At 40.0% G+C, this 17257-nt stretch overlaps 2 protein-coding genes across 4 annotated transcripts in view; one reads left to right on the forward strand and one right to left on the reverse strand.

Annotated features, from left to right (window-relative positions):
• Positions 1–611: 611 nt before the first annotated feature.
• kctd7 (potassium channel tetramerization domain containing 7) lies at positions 612–11288 on the reverse strand. Its single transcript, XM_082549956.1, has 4 exons — positions 10969–11288; positions 9027–9196; positions 3890–4068; positions 612–1829 (listed from the first exon to the last, which is right to left on the reverse strand). The coding sequence occupies exons 1-4, from the start codon at positions 11272–11274 to the stop codon at positions 1453–1455; spliced, it is 1032 nt and encodes a 343-aa protein (XP_082406082.1). The 5' UTR covers positions 11275–11288; the 3' UTR covers positions 612–1452.
• An 84-nt stretch (positions 11289–11372) lies between these two features.
• Positions 11373–17257, forward strand: part of LOC309716261 (uncharacterized protein) — a 32234-nt gene continuing 26349 nt past the window's right edge. The window contains exons 1-3 of one of the 3 annotated variants that reach the window (XM_082549967.1): positions 11373–11461; positions 12695–12741; positions 17101–17219. The gene's annotated coding sequence lies outside the window, so the exon portion shown is untranslated. Of the gene's footprint in view, positions 11466–12694; positions 12742–17100; positions 17220–17257 lie in introns of all 3 variants that reach the window. The other 2 variants (XM_082549966.1, XM_082549968.1) reach the window with 2 other exon arrangements.

Consider the following 17257-nt stretch of genomic DNA (forward strand, 5'->3'; position numbering starts at 1 on the left):
TCTAACAGACAATGCGGCAAGCCATGTGGATTAAATATGAAGCGATCAGCGGTTTACATCAGAAGCAGCCGTACTTTCAAATTGATCCATGTTAGGAAACAATGCTTTTTTTCCTTCGGAATCCACCTGCTCGCATGCTACATGTGCACAGCTGATCGTGAAGCACTACTGTTTCTATTTTTCTATGTTTAATACATAATTGTACATATTGGTCTCAGAGTTCCTGCATGACTTAAATGTGCTCCTTTTTAAAGGTAGGTTGATTACTTTAGTCATTTAAAGTGAAGTGAATCTTTCCATCAGAAAATTTATATCCATCCATCCGCATGTGTCTAACAGAGTAGATATGCTTCAGCTACACAGGTTGCCTTTCACCCATGCCATTTGTGCATGATGTGCATTTCCTTCATCATTTGTTAATAACTCTGAGTATACATGCAATAAACAATAGGTATGATGTATGTGGCCAAAACATTTCCTGCTTTGACATTTAATTAAATACATTAACTCCAAAAATGACCAAAGTGCAGGTTGGTGCTACGATGGTCAGTGCTGCCACCTGAGAGCAACCTCACGGGGCCTTTTGTGTGACATCTTCATAGGTGTTCCAGTTTCCTGCCACAGTTCAAAGACAAGCTTGTTAACTTAGCTGGTGATTCTAAATTTGCTGTAAGTGTAAATGTGAGCATAAGTCTCTGTTTTATCCCTCTGATCCACTGACTGCCTGTCCAAGGGTACCCCGTCTCTCACTCAATGTTAATGCTGAGACCCTCGGGTGGGTTTCTCAGAGTAAAGCTACTACTCTACATCAAAAGGAGCCAGCTGAGATGGTTCCAGCATTTCACTAGCGCCTCCCAGGTGAGGTGTTTGGGCATGTCCAACAGGCTGGAGGCCCCGGGTCAGACCCAGGACAAATGGAAGAGATTATGTCTCTCGGGTAGCTTGGAAAAATCTGTGTCCCCCCAGGAAGCGCTGGAGGAGGTGGCTGGGAGAGAGGTAGGTCTGGGGATGTCTGCTTAGACTGCTAGAAACAGCCTAATTTAATTTGTGGATAGTAACCTATTAATAGGCTGAACAGTAATCTAACTGATCTAACTGAAAGCATCACCTCATCTTGAAGGCTAATGAGTGTATCACACGTGCGCACCTGTGGTGATCTATTGCAGCACACCTGCACACCACTGAATCAAGGTAAGAGGTTAAACTAGAGGCCACCAGAGTTAGGTGTGTTATGGTACTCTCTACAGTACTTTTAAGACGCTATAGATCTTGAACAAGAAGGAAAATATAAAACATCTTGGGGAAACTGAATACTTACAGCATGATTTAAAGGGTCACATTTTTAAGACATCAGCACAAAACACTGGCAACGTCAATACAAAAACCAGTATCGGCTGAGTTAAAAGTGAAACATCCATCCCATTGCTCTTTGGTCCTATCAGCCATGGAGCTTCACCACCATGTGATCTTGAACTCGTAGATGGGCCTCTTGCAGTAGTAATGGTTGATGAGGTGTTTATCACAGACGCCGATGCACTGCTGCTCGGCGGTGATGCCGCGCTCGGCCAGGTCACTGACGATGCAGTGCAACAGGTCATAAACGTCCGCCACCGCCTCCCACGGTCCAAAGGAAACGTCCACCTCGCAGTGATGCTCAAAGAGCTTGGCCTCACTGTCCGAGCGTTCGAAGCGCAGAGAGTTAAAAAGAGGGCGTTCATACGGCGTGATGGGCATCTCCTCCTTGTAGACGCAGATCTTCAGCTTTGCAAACCGCGCCTTTTTCTGCATGGCTCTCAGTTTAGCGATTTCCACGATACGCTCCAGATTGTCTGAAATGAGAACAGAAGCATTTATCTATACACAGGATGGAGCTAGATAATTAGCTACAGTTTTTTAGAAAAAGAAATAATAACTATTTGTAGTAGTTCATTTCTTTGCACTGTCTCTGTACCTCTTTGGTCCCTTAAGTCTTACTATTCGTGTTTGTCTGGATATTTCCTGTTTCACTTTGAAGGTTAGTTATCTTTTGTGTCCTGCGTTAATTTTGCTTCCTGTCTCCCTCTTCCCCCATTCTTTAATTATTTCCTTATGTGTATTGTTGGGATGATAAACATGTATCATACATGTTCTCATCTGCTGTACGGCTGCATCTGATGTTTCTATAACAGCGACTGCTGAGCTGGCTGAACTGAGAGACTGTTGCTTCCTCTGTGATCGGGGTCGTGACCACTGCTTCGCTGTCAGAGGCAACGCCACAGCAGATGATTTACTCCACAGCAGGAGAGTCTTTAATTTTTTGCCATCTTTCATCTTTCTTAAAGTGATTTTAACTCTCTAAGTGAGAGCATTTAGACTCCTCAAGGAGGAAAACTGTCAGCACGTCATTTGGTTTTAGTCGTCACTTGGCAACAGCATCTGTGAGCTCTTTTAAGTCGACTAAGGCGAGAACACGAGCATTTTATCACTCCCTAACCTCTTCTTATCGACAAGAAAAAGCTATGAACACCAAAATCAATGTCTGTGTTTGTTTTTGCCATGAACCTGTGCCTTTTGTGATGCTTTTCAATCTAAATAATAATAATAATAATAATTATAATACCAATACCAATTATAATACCAATAATAACAGCTGAATGACTCGCACTTGCACAAAGTAATCTGCAGCCTTTGTGGGTCAGTATGTGCAAAAACCGGCACAAACTGGATGAACTCGTCAAGATGTGCTATAATATTAGCCACCATTAACGACCTTTAGCATCCTTTATATGATGAGCTTCAGACGATTGCATCAGTGCAAAGGTTTGACTTTCATCAAATTAGCACCACCAGGTTCAGATTCTGAATTCTCTCCCTCGTGATTCATGGTAACAGCTTTGTACATTGTACCATATGTACTGTAAGTGTGTATGTATTGTGTTGGACTATTGCCTACAAAGCAAATGCCTTAAGGGGACATTAAAGTTTTACTCTACTCCCTAACAGTGTAAATATTTCATGTGTTTTTAACAGCGGGCTTTTGTAGGACAGAACATTTATGACGTATTAAGACTCAAGAGTTACCATGACTTCCCCATGGTACACGGTAACTTCAAAATGAATAGAGTCTTTAGTCTGTAGAGTTTATGGATTTTTATTTTTATATGTATTATTCTAGACACTTCATTTGCTTTTTGTGTGCACCACAGATAAATAGCTCACTTTATGTGTTTATGAAAGCATGTGTTTTATTAAGGACACAACCAGTCTTGACTCAAATCACTGTCTAATCTAGTTGCTTTCTTCCATTTTTAAATAAATCTGCCCGAGTACAGCCTCTCCGCTTCCTTTTCTCTTCCTGTCATATTTTGTATTTATTTTACATGAACCTTAATTCACATCTTATAAATAAACCATTTCCTTGGTATGAGGCCATTCTCGCTTCCATTAATCGAACAACACTTTACACTTCACACAGGATATGCCAAACTCATTATCAGGAGCTGCATCTCATCAAGTTGTTTCAGCCTTCAGCAAATAAAAATTTCATATTAGACTTGATTCATTTACTTGTTTGTTTTTTTTACACCCCTATCAGCTTACTTATAACAACCTGAGGGTTTAAATGCTAACGACAGCCAGGTTAATCTAAAGAGCATGGGGTGACTTCAACACAATGAAATAAAACACAACAACACTTTAAATATTGAGGCTCTAAAATGTAATTATTTGGTTCAGAAGTCGCAGAGACCCAAGAATGTGCTTCCACTGCATATAATTTACACTGTGTGCACATCACACACATTGAAAAGTTAAGTGTGTAGCTGTCACAGCATTATTACAGTCTGCAACATCTTTGAAAAGTTTTCTTTCACAAAGGTTGCATGTGTGAAGGACAGACTTCCCCAGATACCTTTGTAGTAGGGCAGCAGATCGAGGAAAGCTTGTCGAACTTTCTCCCCTGTGAGTGGCTGGATGTCCTCCAGGCTGTCCAGCAGCGGGCCGATGGCATAGTACTGAGCCTCTCTGTATACCGCTCTCACTCTGTCACGGTGAGGAAGCTCGCCTTCTCTGAGGAAGTTCAGGATGTCCCTTTGGATGGAAAGGCCATTGATAAACTGATAAAAAGCCTTAGTACTAAATCCCAGCAGTCACTGGTTATGTTTGAGCTTTTTCAATATGCAGAGTGTTCTTCCACAGGAAGAAACACTTGATTGAAATAGATTATTGATCACCTTCTGTGCTTTGACACAACTTAAATGGTGTACACAGCCGGCTGTAATTATTCTGTTGTCACTGTTGCCTCTTTTGAAAGCTGAAACTATTGTTTTTTTTAATATTGATTAGCCCTGCTGGGTAAAATCTGTTAAACGATGAATGTACAAAATGGCAAATATTATGCAGAAAAATATTCAATAATCCTTTTCCAATAGCTTGCTGTGCCTGGAGCACTGTGCACAAAGCAGACAATATTAAGGTTATCATGCCTGAAACAGCAAATGAGCATCCTGCTCACATAAACAACTGTGAAAGCAATGTGTAACCCTCAGCTGAGTCTGGCACATCCTGATGCCATTTTTATTATTTTAAGATCAGTTTTTACTAATCAGAGACAAAACATAAAACTCATTTTGTCTGAACACAGTCCTGGCAACTATTTCCTTGCATCCAGGTGACCAGTTCCTGAATATGAGGTCTTCAGGTGTTGGAATAATGTAAAAGGCAGAAAAAAAAAAGAAACACAAAGTGTTCTTGAATGCCCTTCAGTCAGGACAACACATATCAGAAGAAGATTATTATGGTTATTTGACAGATGTGACACTGACTAATATCATAAACAATGTAAAAGAAGGAGCAGAGGTGGAGGTGGGTTTCAAAGAAGCTTGCAGCACCTCAAGCTAGGCTAATGTAGCTTAAATAGTGTCCCTGTATGAGATTTACCAATAGGTATCCAGTCTAGGAACACGTCAACCTTAATGTCTAATGATGATCTGCTCTGTGCAACTGGTCATTGCTTACAAATGCAGATACATTTAAAAGCTAATACTCTAAATGGTAAACATGATAGCTGAGGGTTGTGAGATTGAATGCAAACACTGAATGCAAACACAGGCTTTGTGTAACCAAGGCCTGCTCAAACACAAGTGGCAAATACAAATAGTAAGAGTGGACTGCAAAGGAAATCAGAAATCTTCCAGTAGCAACACCATACAAAGCAAAAGGGTCACATAGTCGACAACTGAAGAAAAATTTGGTTACACTTAAAATAATTGTATACATCTTTAAATTAATCTGCCCTGATCAAACACACTGCATTGAAACATAGCTAAAAAGCATTAAAGACTCATGTAGTCACTTATCTTGACTGTCATGGGTCAGTCCCAGCCCCCAGGCCATACTTTGCCCATGTGTGATCTAGGTAGTGATTATCAAACTAAAATAAACCCACTTGGTGTTACTGAGTGATCCTAAAAACCACTGACACCTGATCCAAATCAGACAGATCGTAGCACACCTCTCATCATCACCTGGAGATGCTGAACACAGCATCTTTTCCTCTGGAATAAAACGTCGTGCACAATACTCAAATCGTTGACCAGAAACGCCTCCACAGCAGAGGAAAATGATTGTGTGACTGCATCATTACTTTCCTTTCAGCCAGATGTGCCACTGCTGTACCAAGTCAAGAAAATCCTTAGCAATACTGAAATCTTGACAGGAATTTTGAATCCAATTTAAAGTGCTGGAGCATGTCCTAGTAATCACACACCAGGTGTCAGGCCATTGAGACATACATGTTTGTTTGCCTTCTTCATATAGCTGTATGTCTTTTCCTTTACTCATCCTGCATATTTTATGTAGATTCACTAAGAGACACTGACTCAGAAAAGTTGGTTTCCTTCTGTTTCTCTGCAGCAGAGCCTGGAGGGCTTGTGAACTTAAGAGGATAAACTGAATGCAGAAAAATACTGGACGACAAGCTGCTGCAGTGCACAAGATAACAGCAGCCTGGAAGAAGATTTATTTTCCAGCGAGACAATAGGAACTAGAGCACAGAATTGGCTAAAAACATCCCAAATGAAAAGGCTCCTTCTGAGCGTGTGCAGCCTGCAGTGCCAGCACCCTCTGAAGTTTTCATTTTATTACTTTATGCAGTTACTGTATGTTCTGCCTTTCAAGCTGATCGAGTTGTGTTTTTAAATCTTTAATTACACCTCTTCACACATTTCAGCACTGAGCTCAGGTCAACCCACTTCTTACATAAGACATCTACTCCGTTTGCTCTTGTATTCATATTTAAAGCTTTTCCATTGTAGCAATGGACGGCTCTGGGGATGATAGTGCTGGTGCGCCGTCTTTTACACTGAAATACCTTTTGTACATTCAGGATGAAGCCTATTGGTTTCAACGATTCCTGCTTTATTTTACTACTACTGTAAATATGCAAAATAGCTGTAGCTTTAGTATCACGGCAAATTTAAAGTTTGTGTAATCCTTTAAATTCTTGTTCATTATTTGAGGGTTTTATTTTGGTTCTTAGGTTGTTTATTGTTATATTTAGAAATAACAGAAGTACTTTTATGGTCATACGTGCATGTAAATAAAAACATGGGGTTTATACTGTATGATTAAATTCTTATTTTGCCAAATTCTTTTCACACAGCAGTCATAAAAAGTCATTATAAATAACATAAATTAAAAAATAAGAACTCAAACATTGGAAAGAGAAAGTACAAGTAATGACTATACAAAAAATAAAATGAGTTAAAGAGAAACGTGTTTTAAAAAAACCCGAGTTGTATTTATGCTTGTGCAAGTTTGCAAAACAGGTCTGTCCAGATTTTTGTGACAGTAGATAATAATAACAATAATAGTACAGTAACAGTGAGTCGTGATGAGGTGAAGGAGGGGGAGTACTGACTGTTTTACTCATGAGTCTAATGCTCTTTTTGACTTCGGTTTTAGACTCCTGTAGAAGTGTGAACAGCTGAGGTTGTGGGTGTGTACTGGGTCTAATGATGTTCTCGCCCTCCTGGTGGTATAAATTGGATTTTAGATTGGATTTTCATATCTCTTGAGCCTTTAGTTCTCCGTTTCGGTTTCTCTCCACTTGAATTCTTGTTGGGTTTTATTTGGTATAATTACTCATGTTAGTTTTCCTAGCTTTTTCCGACCCATCTTCTTCTATATATATATATATATGTCTTCTCTAAGTGTTAGTCACTGACTTCCTGTTTTATTTTGGCAGTCATGTGTCCTTTGTGCTTTGTGTTTAATTTTACTTCCTTTGTCTCATTATCCCTGATTAGTCTCACTTGTGGACCCAGCTGTTCCCTATTTCCCTTTTTAAGTGTCAGTAAAAATTATTTCAGTTATCCTTTGCTCTTTGTCACAGTGTCAGTTGCCCTTCCCTGTGTGGTTTTTTTTTCTGGATAATGCTCGTTGCATTCTTGCTGGGCTTTCCAACTGTAGAATTAAAAATGTGTTTTCTGTTTACTCAGTTTGTCTTGAGATTTAAACTCAAGACAAACAGGTAAACTTGTCGATCAGGTGGTTTTATTAAGGACTCTCCTGGCCACAGCTCTGCCTCTTTACTGCTCACTGTGTGTCAGAGAGGACAGGCTCCAGCTCCACTTAAAACTAGGACAGAGTTACATTCCCAGCTACTGTGTCACTGAGCTTTTTATTACTGCCTGTTTTTCTTTTTTTCCCCAAAAAACAGGTTACTTGGACTGTATCTGCGAATAATTCCATTCCCACATGTGCTCCTGCATACATTCACAGTCTGCGTGCACTTACAGCAAATGCCAATAACATGCTTGTGCTGTCCTGTACAAAGAGCATCGCCTTCCTGCTTTTCTCCACAACACACAAAAAAAAAAACCCTAGTTATCACATCAAACTCTTCTTTAATGCAAAAACAGATTACTGACAGCCAGATAAAATACTTACTAACAGCTATCACTAGTCTAAAAATGCAGGCAGCTAGCTAACCAATAGGCACCAAAATACTCACCAATCAGGTAGTCTAATTAAGACTCCAGTCGCCACAGGCCTAGAGACCAGTTGGTGACCCCAGCCCCTGTGGCAACTATTGATTGGTAAGGAAAATTATGTCTTTCCTGGCCAGCTGGTCCATGGTTGTTAGCGGGTGCTACTGCCTGTAAATTCAATTGTTAAAGCCCCACTCAGGCAGGCTTATTGACCAGTGACTGACCTGGCCTGGCAACCTCTGGTCACTAGGGAAAATATGTATTCCTTAATTGATTGGAAAATGGTTGCCTGGGCTTGAGGCCAGTCGGTGGGGAAACTGGCCAAACCAAAAACTTCTTCTGCAGAGACTGTTCACCTTCAAAGTAAAAGCTAAGCCTCACTGCTTTAGTGATTTCACTGTGTAATCAGTGTGACTCTGTCGGTCTGTTTATGCCCCCATTGCCGTTTCCTGTTTATTGAAAGTGTCACCCTTCATGCTCACTTTTGATTCCAGTTTGTTTCTTCGGATAAATAAAGGTTTTCTTTCTGTTTAATGCATCTCGGTTCCCTCTGCACCACTCATCCATGACATTTTCAGTCCTTTTCTGCTGACTTTGCTCGCAACTTGTCTGCCCTCCATAATCTAAAATGACAGCAATCTAACTAAAGGCCACAGTGTTATGTTGTGACAGAGGCTGCAATTTTCATCCTATCACAAATACAATCTCAGTATGGACATTATATCTTCGGAAATAAGCAACAAATAAGAAAAAGCAGCGGCACAGAAATAGATACGTAAATCAACTTTGAGTGCTAGCAGAAGAGACCAATTTATTTCACAGAATACCTGATTCACCGAGACCTGTCAGAATATAATGAGCTGTCTGCAGCAGCTTGAAAATCTTCAGATCACAGAGCGTGAACCTTTCAAAAACTAAAAGTTTGTCCTCCACTAAGCTGCCTTTTAAAAACTTTGTACTCCCACATATAACCCTCCTCTTCCTCAAACTCATAAGGAGATATCACTGCAGGCAGCAGCACTGATAATGATGGTAATATCTTTGCTTGAATCTCACCCAAAGTAAGCTCCATCCCGATCGATGAAGTAGCGCCCCTCTGCATCGCGTGGGATGTAATGACGGCCGCTAAACATGGCAGCCAGCATGGTGTCCTCATATCGCCGCAGTGTGGACAGGCGAGTGGTGAAGTATGTGCCCCCAACGTTTAGAGAGATGACCTCTGGAAACTTAAAAGGAGAAATACGACAGATTTAAAATGAAATGCATATTTTACGGTGCAAAAAAGCAAATCATAAGTAGGTTTTAAGATATTTCCAGTGAAATTTGCCACGTGCATTTTAAGAGGCTTTAAGAGGCCAAGGTAAATGTGATATTACACCAAAAAATGTACTGGAACCGATCTGAGATTCCAGTTACATTTGTTTAGATCTTCTAATAATTTACTGGTCAGGTTCAGTCTCCATCAACAGCTTTACTTTCTAAATCACGTTCTTTCCAGCTGATGAAGATTTATTTTTAAAATGTATGGTGCAGTAAAAATGTCTTTTTAATATGATGATTTCCCTTATGAAGGAAATACAGTTATCCAAACTTGCCTGCCCTGTCTTAAAAAGTAAACCTAATAAGTGGTTGTGCCAGCCTTAGCAGCAAGAAGTACAATTAAGTGTTTGTGATAACTGACAGTGAGTCTTTCTGTGGATGAGTTTTAACCCACTTTTCTTTGGGGTCTCTTCTTCCAGTGTGGCTGTTTTAAATTCAGCCACACTGGAAGGTTTTCCAGCATGAACAGGCTGATTAAGCTCATGCAAAAGCATCTCAATCTGTTTTAAGTCCACAGTTGGCCACTCCAAAACCTTCATTTTGCCCTTTTTCAGCCATTCAGAGGTGCACTTTCTGGTGTTTCAGACCATTGTCCTGCTGTAAGTCAGAGTGCTTTTAACCTTCAGGGCATGAACTGATGGCTGGACATTCTCCCTCAGGATTTATTGGTAGAGAGCAGAATTCATGGTTCCATCAACTACTGACCCTTACTGAGCCAAGTGAGGCCCACGGTTCTTCAGATGTTGTTCTGGGTTCTTTTGTGACCTGCTGGATGAGTAGTTTTTGAAATTTGTGGATAATGGCTCTCACTGTGGTTAGTCCCAAAGCCTTAGAATAGGCTTTGTAACCCTTCCCAGAATGATAGATGTCAGTGACTTTGTTTCTCGGATGTTCTTGACTTTGACATCTTTGACTATTATAGTTAATTTATGATTTTTGGGAGGAAGTCAATTTCTTTTTCACATAAGACCAGGTTGGTTTGGATAGTTTGAAGTAAATTTAAAAACTGTATTTTGTATTTACTTGGGTTATCTTTATTTAACATGCAATTTGCTTGATGATCTGAAACTAAAATATTTCTCAGCCGCTTTAAATGACATAAAAGGCAAAGTTAGAGAGGCAAGGCTAAGATGGCTTGGGTATGTGCAGCTGAGGGATAGTGGATATACTGGAAAACAGATACAGCATGTTTAGCTGCCAGGTAAGAGCAAAGGAAGAAGGCGCGGAGAACATTTATTGATGTAATGAAAGACAAACTGCAGAGGGCTGGTGTGATGAAAGCAAGAACACTCTTTTCACTAAGTGCAATAAGAAAATGAATATTACTTTATTTTCTATTGCAGATTAAGAAAATCTTGCTGTGTGAGCAGGTCTCAGCAGCCTGTGGTTAAGATGATTAACCTGCTGTGCCTGTGTTTAGCTCCATCAGTCATGTGACACAATTGCTAGCCAATCATCACAGGATTCAGCAGCTCAACCAGCCTCTGACCTCTGGATAAATATGTATACCCATCAGCACGGTGTTGTTATTTGGTAGTAATAAGGTGGTTATAATTAATGGGATGTTTATGAGAGTGTACCTGCAGTTGGTGTTTAATGAGTTTTCTTTATGTTAGAAGCTGTGTTGTTTGGTGGCTTGTGCCACTGTTTTTTTTTTTTTCATGGAAAAGAGGCCTACCTCCTGTTCCTGGGTGTTCAGCGAGGAGCGGAGTGGCGTGCTCAGAGTCAGGCTCGGCGAAGGGGAGGCCGGCTTTCGGAACTCGTCCTCCACAGAGTCCGAGCTAGACATGGCATCGCCCGGTTTCTCGGTGTCCCCAGCGGCCGAGAATACCACCATCACTCTGGGTAGAGGCAGCGTCCGTCTCTCCTGAATGAAGCGTCTCACCCGCGTAGCGGCGGGCAGCGGGCTGAAGGACAGAGACTGGCGCTCTCTGCTGCTGCAACCGTCAGAGCCGTTGGAACCGCTCGAGCCATTCTGCTGCATGCGCGCGGCGGGCCAGCTCTCAGCCAGGCAGGTACGACACAAAGCAGAGCTCGCGACTGTTGGTACAGAAAACAACAAGAAGAAGGAGAGGGCAGGAGCGGAGGGTGTGGCCCGAGCAGCTGCCAGTCCGGCTTTCACCGGAGCGAAAGCGGAAGAAGCGGCACCCCGCCTCCGGCGACAGCAACGTGTAGGTAGGAAAAAGATGAAAATTTAATCCCGACGTTAGCAAGCAGCACGGGGACCGTGAGGTTTTTGGAGCGTGCGTACTCTGACGTTCCACGTCGTCATCACGCCAAGAGAGTGAAATACGCTGAGATTGGAAATGAGCACTTTTTCAGTAAACTTATAATGTTGATTGCAGTTTTATTTTTATAAATGTAACTGAAACTATATGTCAAACATTTCTTCAGGAAAAAAATCTATTAAAATATTTCACATTTTTCTTTAAATATTGTTTTTGAACCTTGGATTTTTGCCAATTTTATTTTACAAATTTTACTATTTTTTAATTTTAATATTATATTTTATTTATTTATGTTTAATTTTTTTTAAATTTTATTTTTAAAAGTTGGAAGCCAATTGAAGTTCATCTTTACATGTTGTTTTTGAAGTTTTTTCTTTGAATATTTTATTTATTTTTAGCTAGTTAGTTTTCAAAAAAGAAATGGGATTTAACGTACTTTCTTTAAAATGTTTTTGTTTTTGTTGTTGTTGTTGTTTTTTTTCACTGACTGACCAGTCAGTATTTAGAAGTAGAATGTGAGGCAGAGCCTTCAGCTTTCAGGGCCCTCTTCTGTGGAACCAGCTTTCAGTTTGGACTCAGGAGACAGAAACAATCTCATCTTTTAAGATCAAGCTTAAAACTTTCCTTTTTTATAAAGCGTTGCATGTTTCTTCTTCAGTTACCCTTTTCACTCACTATGTGTTTATACACCTCTCTGCATTCATTATTTGTTAATATTAATCTCTGGAAGAAAAAAAAATCAATAGAGTCCACAAGAGTTTTTCAAAGGAAAATGTTTAATCTGGTCAAAACAGCAGGAAGGATAACAACACCCCTCACTCCCTGAGACATGGTCGAACAGGCCACAGTTCTAACAGCACCTTCATGTTCCAGCTCCTGTTTTAGCTAATTTCTTCCATATTTCTTCAGTGTAGATTTTTTTGTCTGTGCATATTCTTCTTTTACTTTCTTCCTTTAGATGAAGGTAAGCGCTCATGGTTTCTTATCTCTGGTGCCCCAGATAAGGACTGCCACTGCTTGGCTTTGCTTTTTGTTTTTTATCTTTAGCTTTCTGTCCAGTTCTTGGTTTATTGGTTACAATTTAATTTCTTGAGTTGTAGTTTATTTTAGCTTTTCATCTCCTGTGTCATGCATTCAGTCTTGCTTCTCTTGTGTCCTTATCCCTATTGGTTTCAGCTGCATCCAGTTACCCTCTTGTGTCCAATCCCCTCGATTACCTCAGTGTGAGTATTCAAGCCCTGACTTTTACTTTCTGCTTATCCTTTAGTGTCATTCCCCACATATGACATGTCAAATATCAATGTCAATCACTGTTTTGCAATATGATATAGAAGCAACGATTCCAGATTCTTTTTTCCTTTCTCACCCATTCTCTCCTTTGTTATAAGGTGTTTAACTTCGTCGCGTGACGCTATCTTGTTTCCAGCATGTATTTGAAGTTGTAACAGCACAAAATGTCCAAGGAGATGGAGGCGATCGTGGCAGTTTGTCTTGTAATCGGAAGGTTGCCGGTTCGAGCCTCAGCTCCGACAGTCTCGGTCGTTGTGTCCTTGGGCAAGACACTTCACCCGTTGCCTACTGGTGGTAGAGGGCCCGGTGGCGCCAGTGTCCAACAGCCTCGCCTTTGTCAGTGCACCCCAACCCATCTGTGGTTACACTGTAGCTTGCCATCACCAGTGTGTGAATGGGTGGATGACTGAATGTAGTGTAAAGCACTTTGGGGTCCTTAGGGACTAAGTAAAGCGCTATCCAAATACAGGCCATTTGCCAAGGAGATGCATCTTTATAGATAATGCAACTTAATTGGATTGATGATTAACATGATTAACTGGTCTGTCTAGAGATTTTGTTTGCTTTTACTGACAACTTGGTGGAATCTGAAAGTAACCCACACGTGTGACGCAACCACTGAATGATAAATCATAGACTGGGAATTGTCACAAAGCAAATATAGCAACATATTATAGTGACACTGGAATCATTATTCATGGTAAATAAAATAAGGACCTCCAAATGAAAGATGAAACTATAAAACATTTTTGAGTCTTGGTGTAATGTCTGGATAACTGTGATAATTGTGAGTCAATGAGAAGACGTTTTAAAAGGAAAATGCAAAATGCAGTTTAATTTATTTTATTTTTATAAAAGTTGAAAGCTAATTGAAGTTTATCTTTATATATTGTTTTCGAAGGTGATATTAATAATAACTAATGATTAATATATAATTCATAGTTCAGCATATTGAGAGAGAGTACGACCATGCAGGCTATGTTATTCACCATATTACCATGGTGTCATTCCACTATTATTACCAATGATTACCACCCCCGCTAGAAAGTTATGAGTAGAGATGCGCAGTAACGTGTTACAAGTAATGTGCTACTGAAATCCGATTACGTTTTTCAAGTAAAGGATTACTATTACTGCATTACTAAACCGTGATTTGTTTGTGAGAGTCTCATGAGAATGACATACGAGCCTGCGACATCCGTGGCAGCAACAGACGTGTGTTAGATCAACAATGGATAATATGGAGTGCGGGAGAAAGTACGACCATGCAGCTTTTAACGTTTGAACATTACTTTGAGTTTGATTCCCCTAAAAAGTGCCAAAAACAGCGAAAAATCTGAGCAAGCACCTAGCAAGCCCCCAGATCCCCCCACTGACATGACCCGCTGAGGCACCGGGCAAACCTCCACCGACCCCACTCCCGCTAAACAGGTGAAAATAGATTTAAGAGCAACAGGACTTAGTGCCACTGAATCTTTTATTTTATTTATTTTTTGCTCTGTTTTACTTGCATTTATTTGAAAGAGTGAGTGTAAACACAAAAAATTATTTTATTTTATATGCTTGAATATGCGAAGATAGGTTAAATGTTAAACAAATTTCTTCAAGTCAAAGACTGTTATATCATTCATATCACATTTATTTTTTGCTTGATGCAATGTGCATAAAGTTAAAAGATTAAAACTAATAAAACAAGTTTTTAAAAGAGACTGTTGATTGAATTTTATATGATAGATTATGAGGAAAAAGTAGAATTGGGATGAAAGGTCTATTGCTTTAGAATGTATTCAGCTTGTGTATCATGTTTTTAAAAAGTAACTAAGTATTAAGTAACTAATTACTTTTGAAAATAAGTAACCAGTAAAGTAATTGGATTACTTTCTTGGAGAAGTAATTACTATTTTCAAATAACTTGACCAACACTGGTTATGTGACTGCTTCAACCAGCTCACACTGTGTCGTCAGGTTAGAAATAGGCTCAGAGCAACACTCCCCAGTAACAAGCAAGTCACTCCTCCAATCAGGAACTCACAAAGACCCTCACCAAACAATAAAAGAGGATCTGTTGATTTTCTGACTTGTTAAAGACTTGTGACAGCCCTGGCAGAGCTACCATGGTCTTGTGGTGTGGTGTTACTCTCTCTCTTTATCCCCACCTCCTCTCATCTGCTGTTGTGTTTGTTACTGAGGCAGCATTTTCCTATTCTGACCTGTGCTTTTTCCTGTCCCGATGCTAAAGCTAGGGTCTGTTTTGTCACTGGTCTTTTATACTTTGTAGCATAACTCTGTTGAACAAATACAGGTATGATATAGGTGTCACTTTCAGATAGTATTATTTTATTTTTTGTGTTGACATTACTGCTGCACTTGTTGTCGATGTCTTTAATAACTGATGTCTGATAGTTGCCAAAATAGGAATTTCCCAGAGGGCAATAAACTTTAAAAGGGGGCAGGACTGTGGGCAAAATTTAGCTCAGCGCCTGCTGGTTATCTCCTTTCTGCATAGAAAGGGGAAAATTCTTACTGACTTACTGACCGACTTTCTTGCAGGAGGCGGGTTAGTGAACGAGTTTCACAGCTCGTGAAACTTAGAAACCAACCTGGTGACTAAAACTCAGACACGAGAATTGAAACTCAAGAATGAAAATGAAATCAAAACAAAACTTTAAACACTTTGAAAAGTAATAAAGGCAAACTCAGGTATATTTAAAATAATTCAAAAACCCCAAAATATACAAAAGCCATTTTAAAAGTTATTTTAAGTCATTTTAAAGTTAGTTTAAAGAAACGGTTTTGCCCTGATTCTGCCTCCCTGTCGCCTTTCTGGGAAATGTGGCACATGATTAACACGTGTTGACTCAGTGTGTGTGGCTGCTGCATGATGTCATGGATGGCAAGGTGGTGACGGCTGCATTAAGCTATTAAAACAAGCTGAACAAGTTGTTAAAACCACACAGAAGTTCTGTTCCAACGTTTTTAGTTGTTTAAGTCTTTTTTTTGGTTTACTAATAAAACAACAAATATATTTTAATACTATGAGAAACTCATGGCAAACAAACAAGCAAAAAAATCCAAAATAACTCGCACCAGGACTCACATTACTACTTTAATATATACATAAAATGTCGATAAATGCTATTATTTGAAATATTACTACATAAATAAATACATTACTGTAAAACTGTTAATATTTTCTAAATGGGTTTTTGGGCACAACAAGCGAGAAGCAATTAATGAAAATGACTCCGAAGAAGATAAAGTCAGATGTCGTAACTGACCTCAAAACCAGATACAAAACCTGAGTGGTTGGTGTAGAGGACACAGTCTTTGAATAACAGTGTTTCCATTCCTTATCTCCTTAACTGCACCACTCATCCGCACCTTTGTTTCCTCATTAGAAGAGTACAAGTCGCTGTTGAACATTTATAGCTGGTGGAAATACTCAGCAGCAAGGATACTCACAAATATTCCATGTAGGGAACATGTTACTCCAGATACTGTTTATTTAATGTGCAATTCAATTTTAGATTATACTGATTAATTTTAAATCACTACATGGTATGGATGCATAGGGTGGCAGAAAGGGCGGGGGGTCATGTTAGATTCTTAGTAGGTGAAAACACAATTCCTTTGTTTGCAGGATCCCATTAACTCAGGCAAGTTTTCACCTGAGTAGGTCCTTAAGTAACAGCAGGGCAGGACGCAAGCACGATCTACTAGTGGGTAGAGTCAAAGGCAGGATCTACTCGTCTTCCCTGAGAGCAAGGGAAATTATTAGAGAGTGCATGTGAGAAATATGCAAAAAACGGGAAAGAAAAACCATCAGGAAATACGTTTTCACACCACTGTACGGTCCAGTGACATTGGAGGTAGCCACAATCCTTTTTCTTTATCGTTTCAGAGTCATGTGGCTGGGCTTAGCCTGTATCAGCTGACATGAGGTCAGAGGAGGGGTGCACTTTGCACACGCCTTGCACAGGTTGCCAGGCTATTGCAGGTCCAACACAGAGAGAGGGGCAACCATTTAGTCATATCGTGTAGGTCTTTGGACTGTGGGAGGAAGCTGGCGGAAACGAGAGAATATGCAAATTTCACATTAAGGTTCCAGCTCAGATGAAAGTTTAACTTTTTTGCAAGTGCTAACCATTGCACTGCTGTGCCACCATAAGATTACATTTAGTGTGAGAACAGCTGAAGAATTCGGCTTAAAAATATCAATGAGAGTTGTTGCTTCTAAATAAAAAATGCTGAAGAGAGTGTTTTTGCATGTGTGTCCACTTCAAACCACACAGAGTTTACAGTTGAGTGCTTGACGGATGTGGGGGGTGTTGAAAGAGGAAGCGCAGCTTGTCGTCACTGTGCTGCTGCTACCAGAAACTGCAGAAGAATGAAGACAGACGGACCACAGAAGGTAACACAGAAACACAGCAGATAAAACACATTATTATT

The sequence above is a fragment of the Aulonocara stuartgranti genome, assembly GCF_965226115.1.
Source record: "Aulonocara stuartgranti genome assembly, chromosome: 10".
NCBI lineage: Eukaryota > Metazoa > Chordata > Actinopteri > Cichliformes > Cichlidae > Aulonocara > Aulonocara stuartgranti.

Excerpts from the sequence above, each read along its gene's own strand:
- kctd7 (XM_082549956.1), bottom strand. The coding sequence starts at position 11,274 with ATGCAGCAGAATGGCTCGAGCGGTTCCAACGGCTCTGACGGTTGCAGC. Across the intron at positions 9,197-10,968 it reads TGAACACCCAGGAACAGGAG|TTTCCAGAGGTCATCTCTCT; the intron begins GTAGGCCTCTTT and ends TCTCCTTTTAAG. Across the intron at positions 4,069-9,026 it reads CGGGATGGAGCTTACTTTGG|GGACATCCTGAACTTCCTCA; the intron begins GTGAGATTCAAG and ends TTCCATCCAAAG.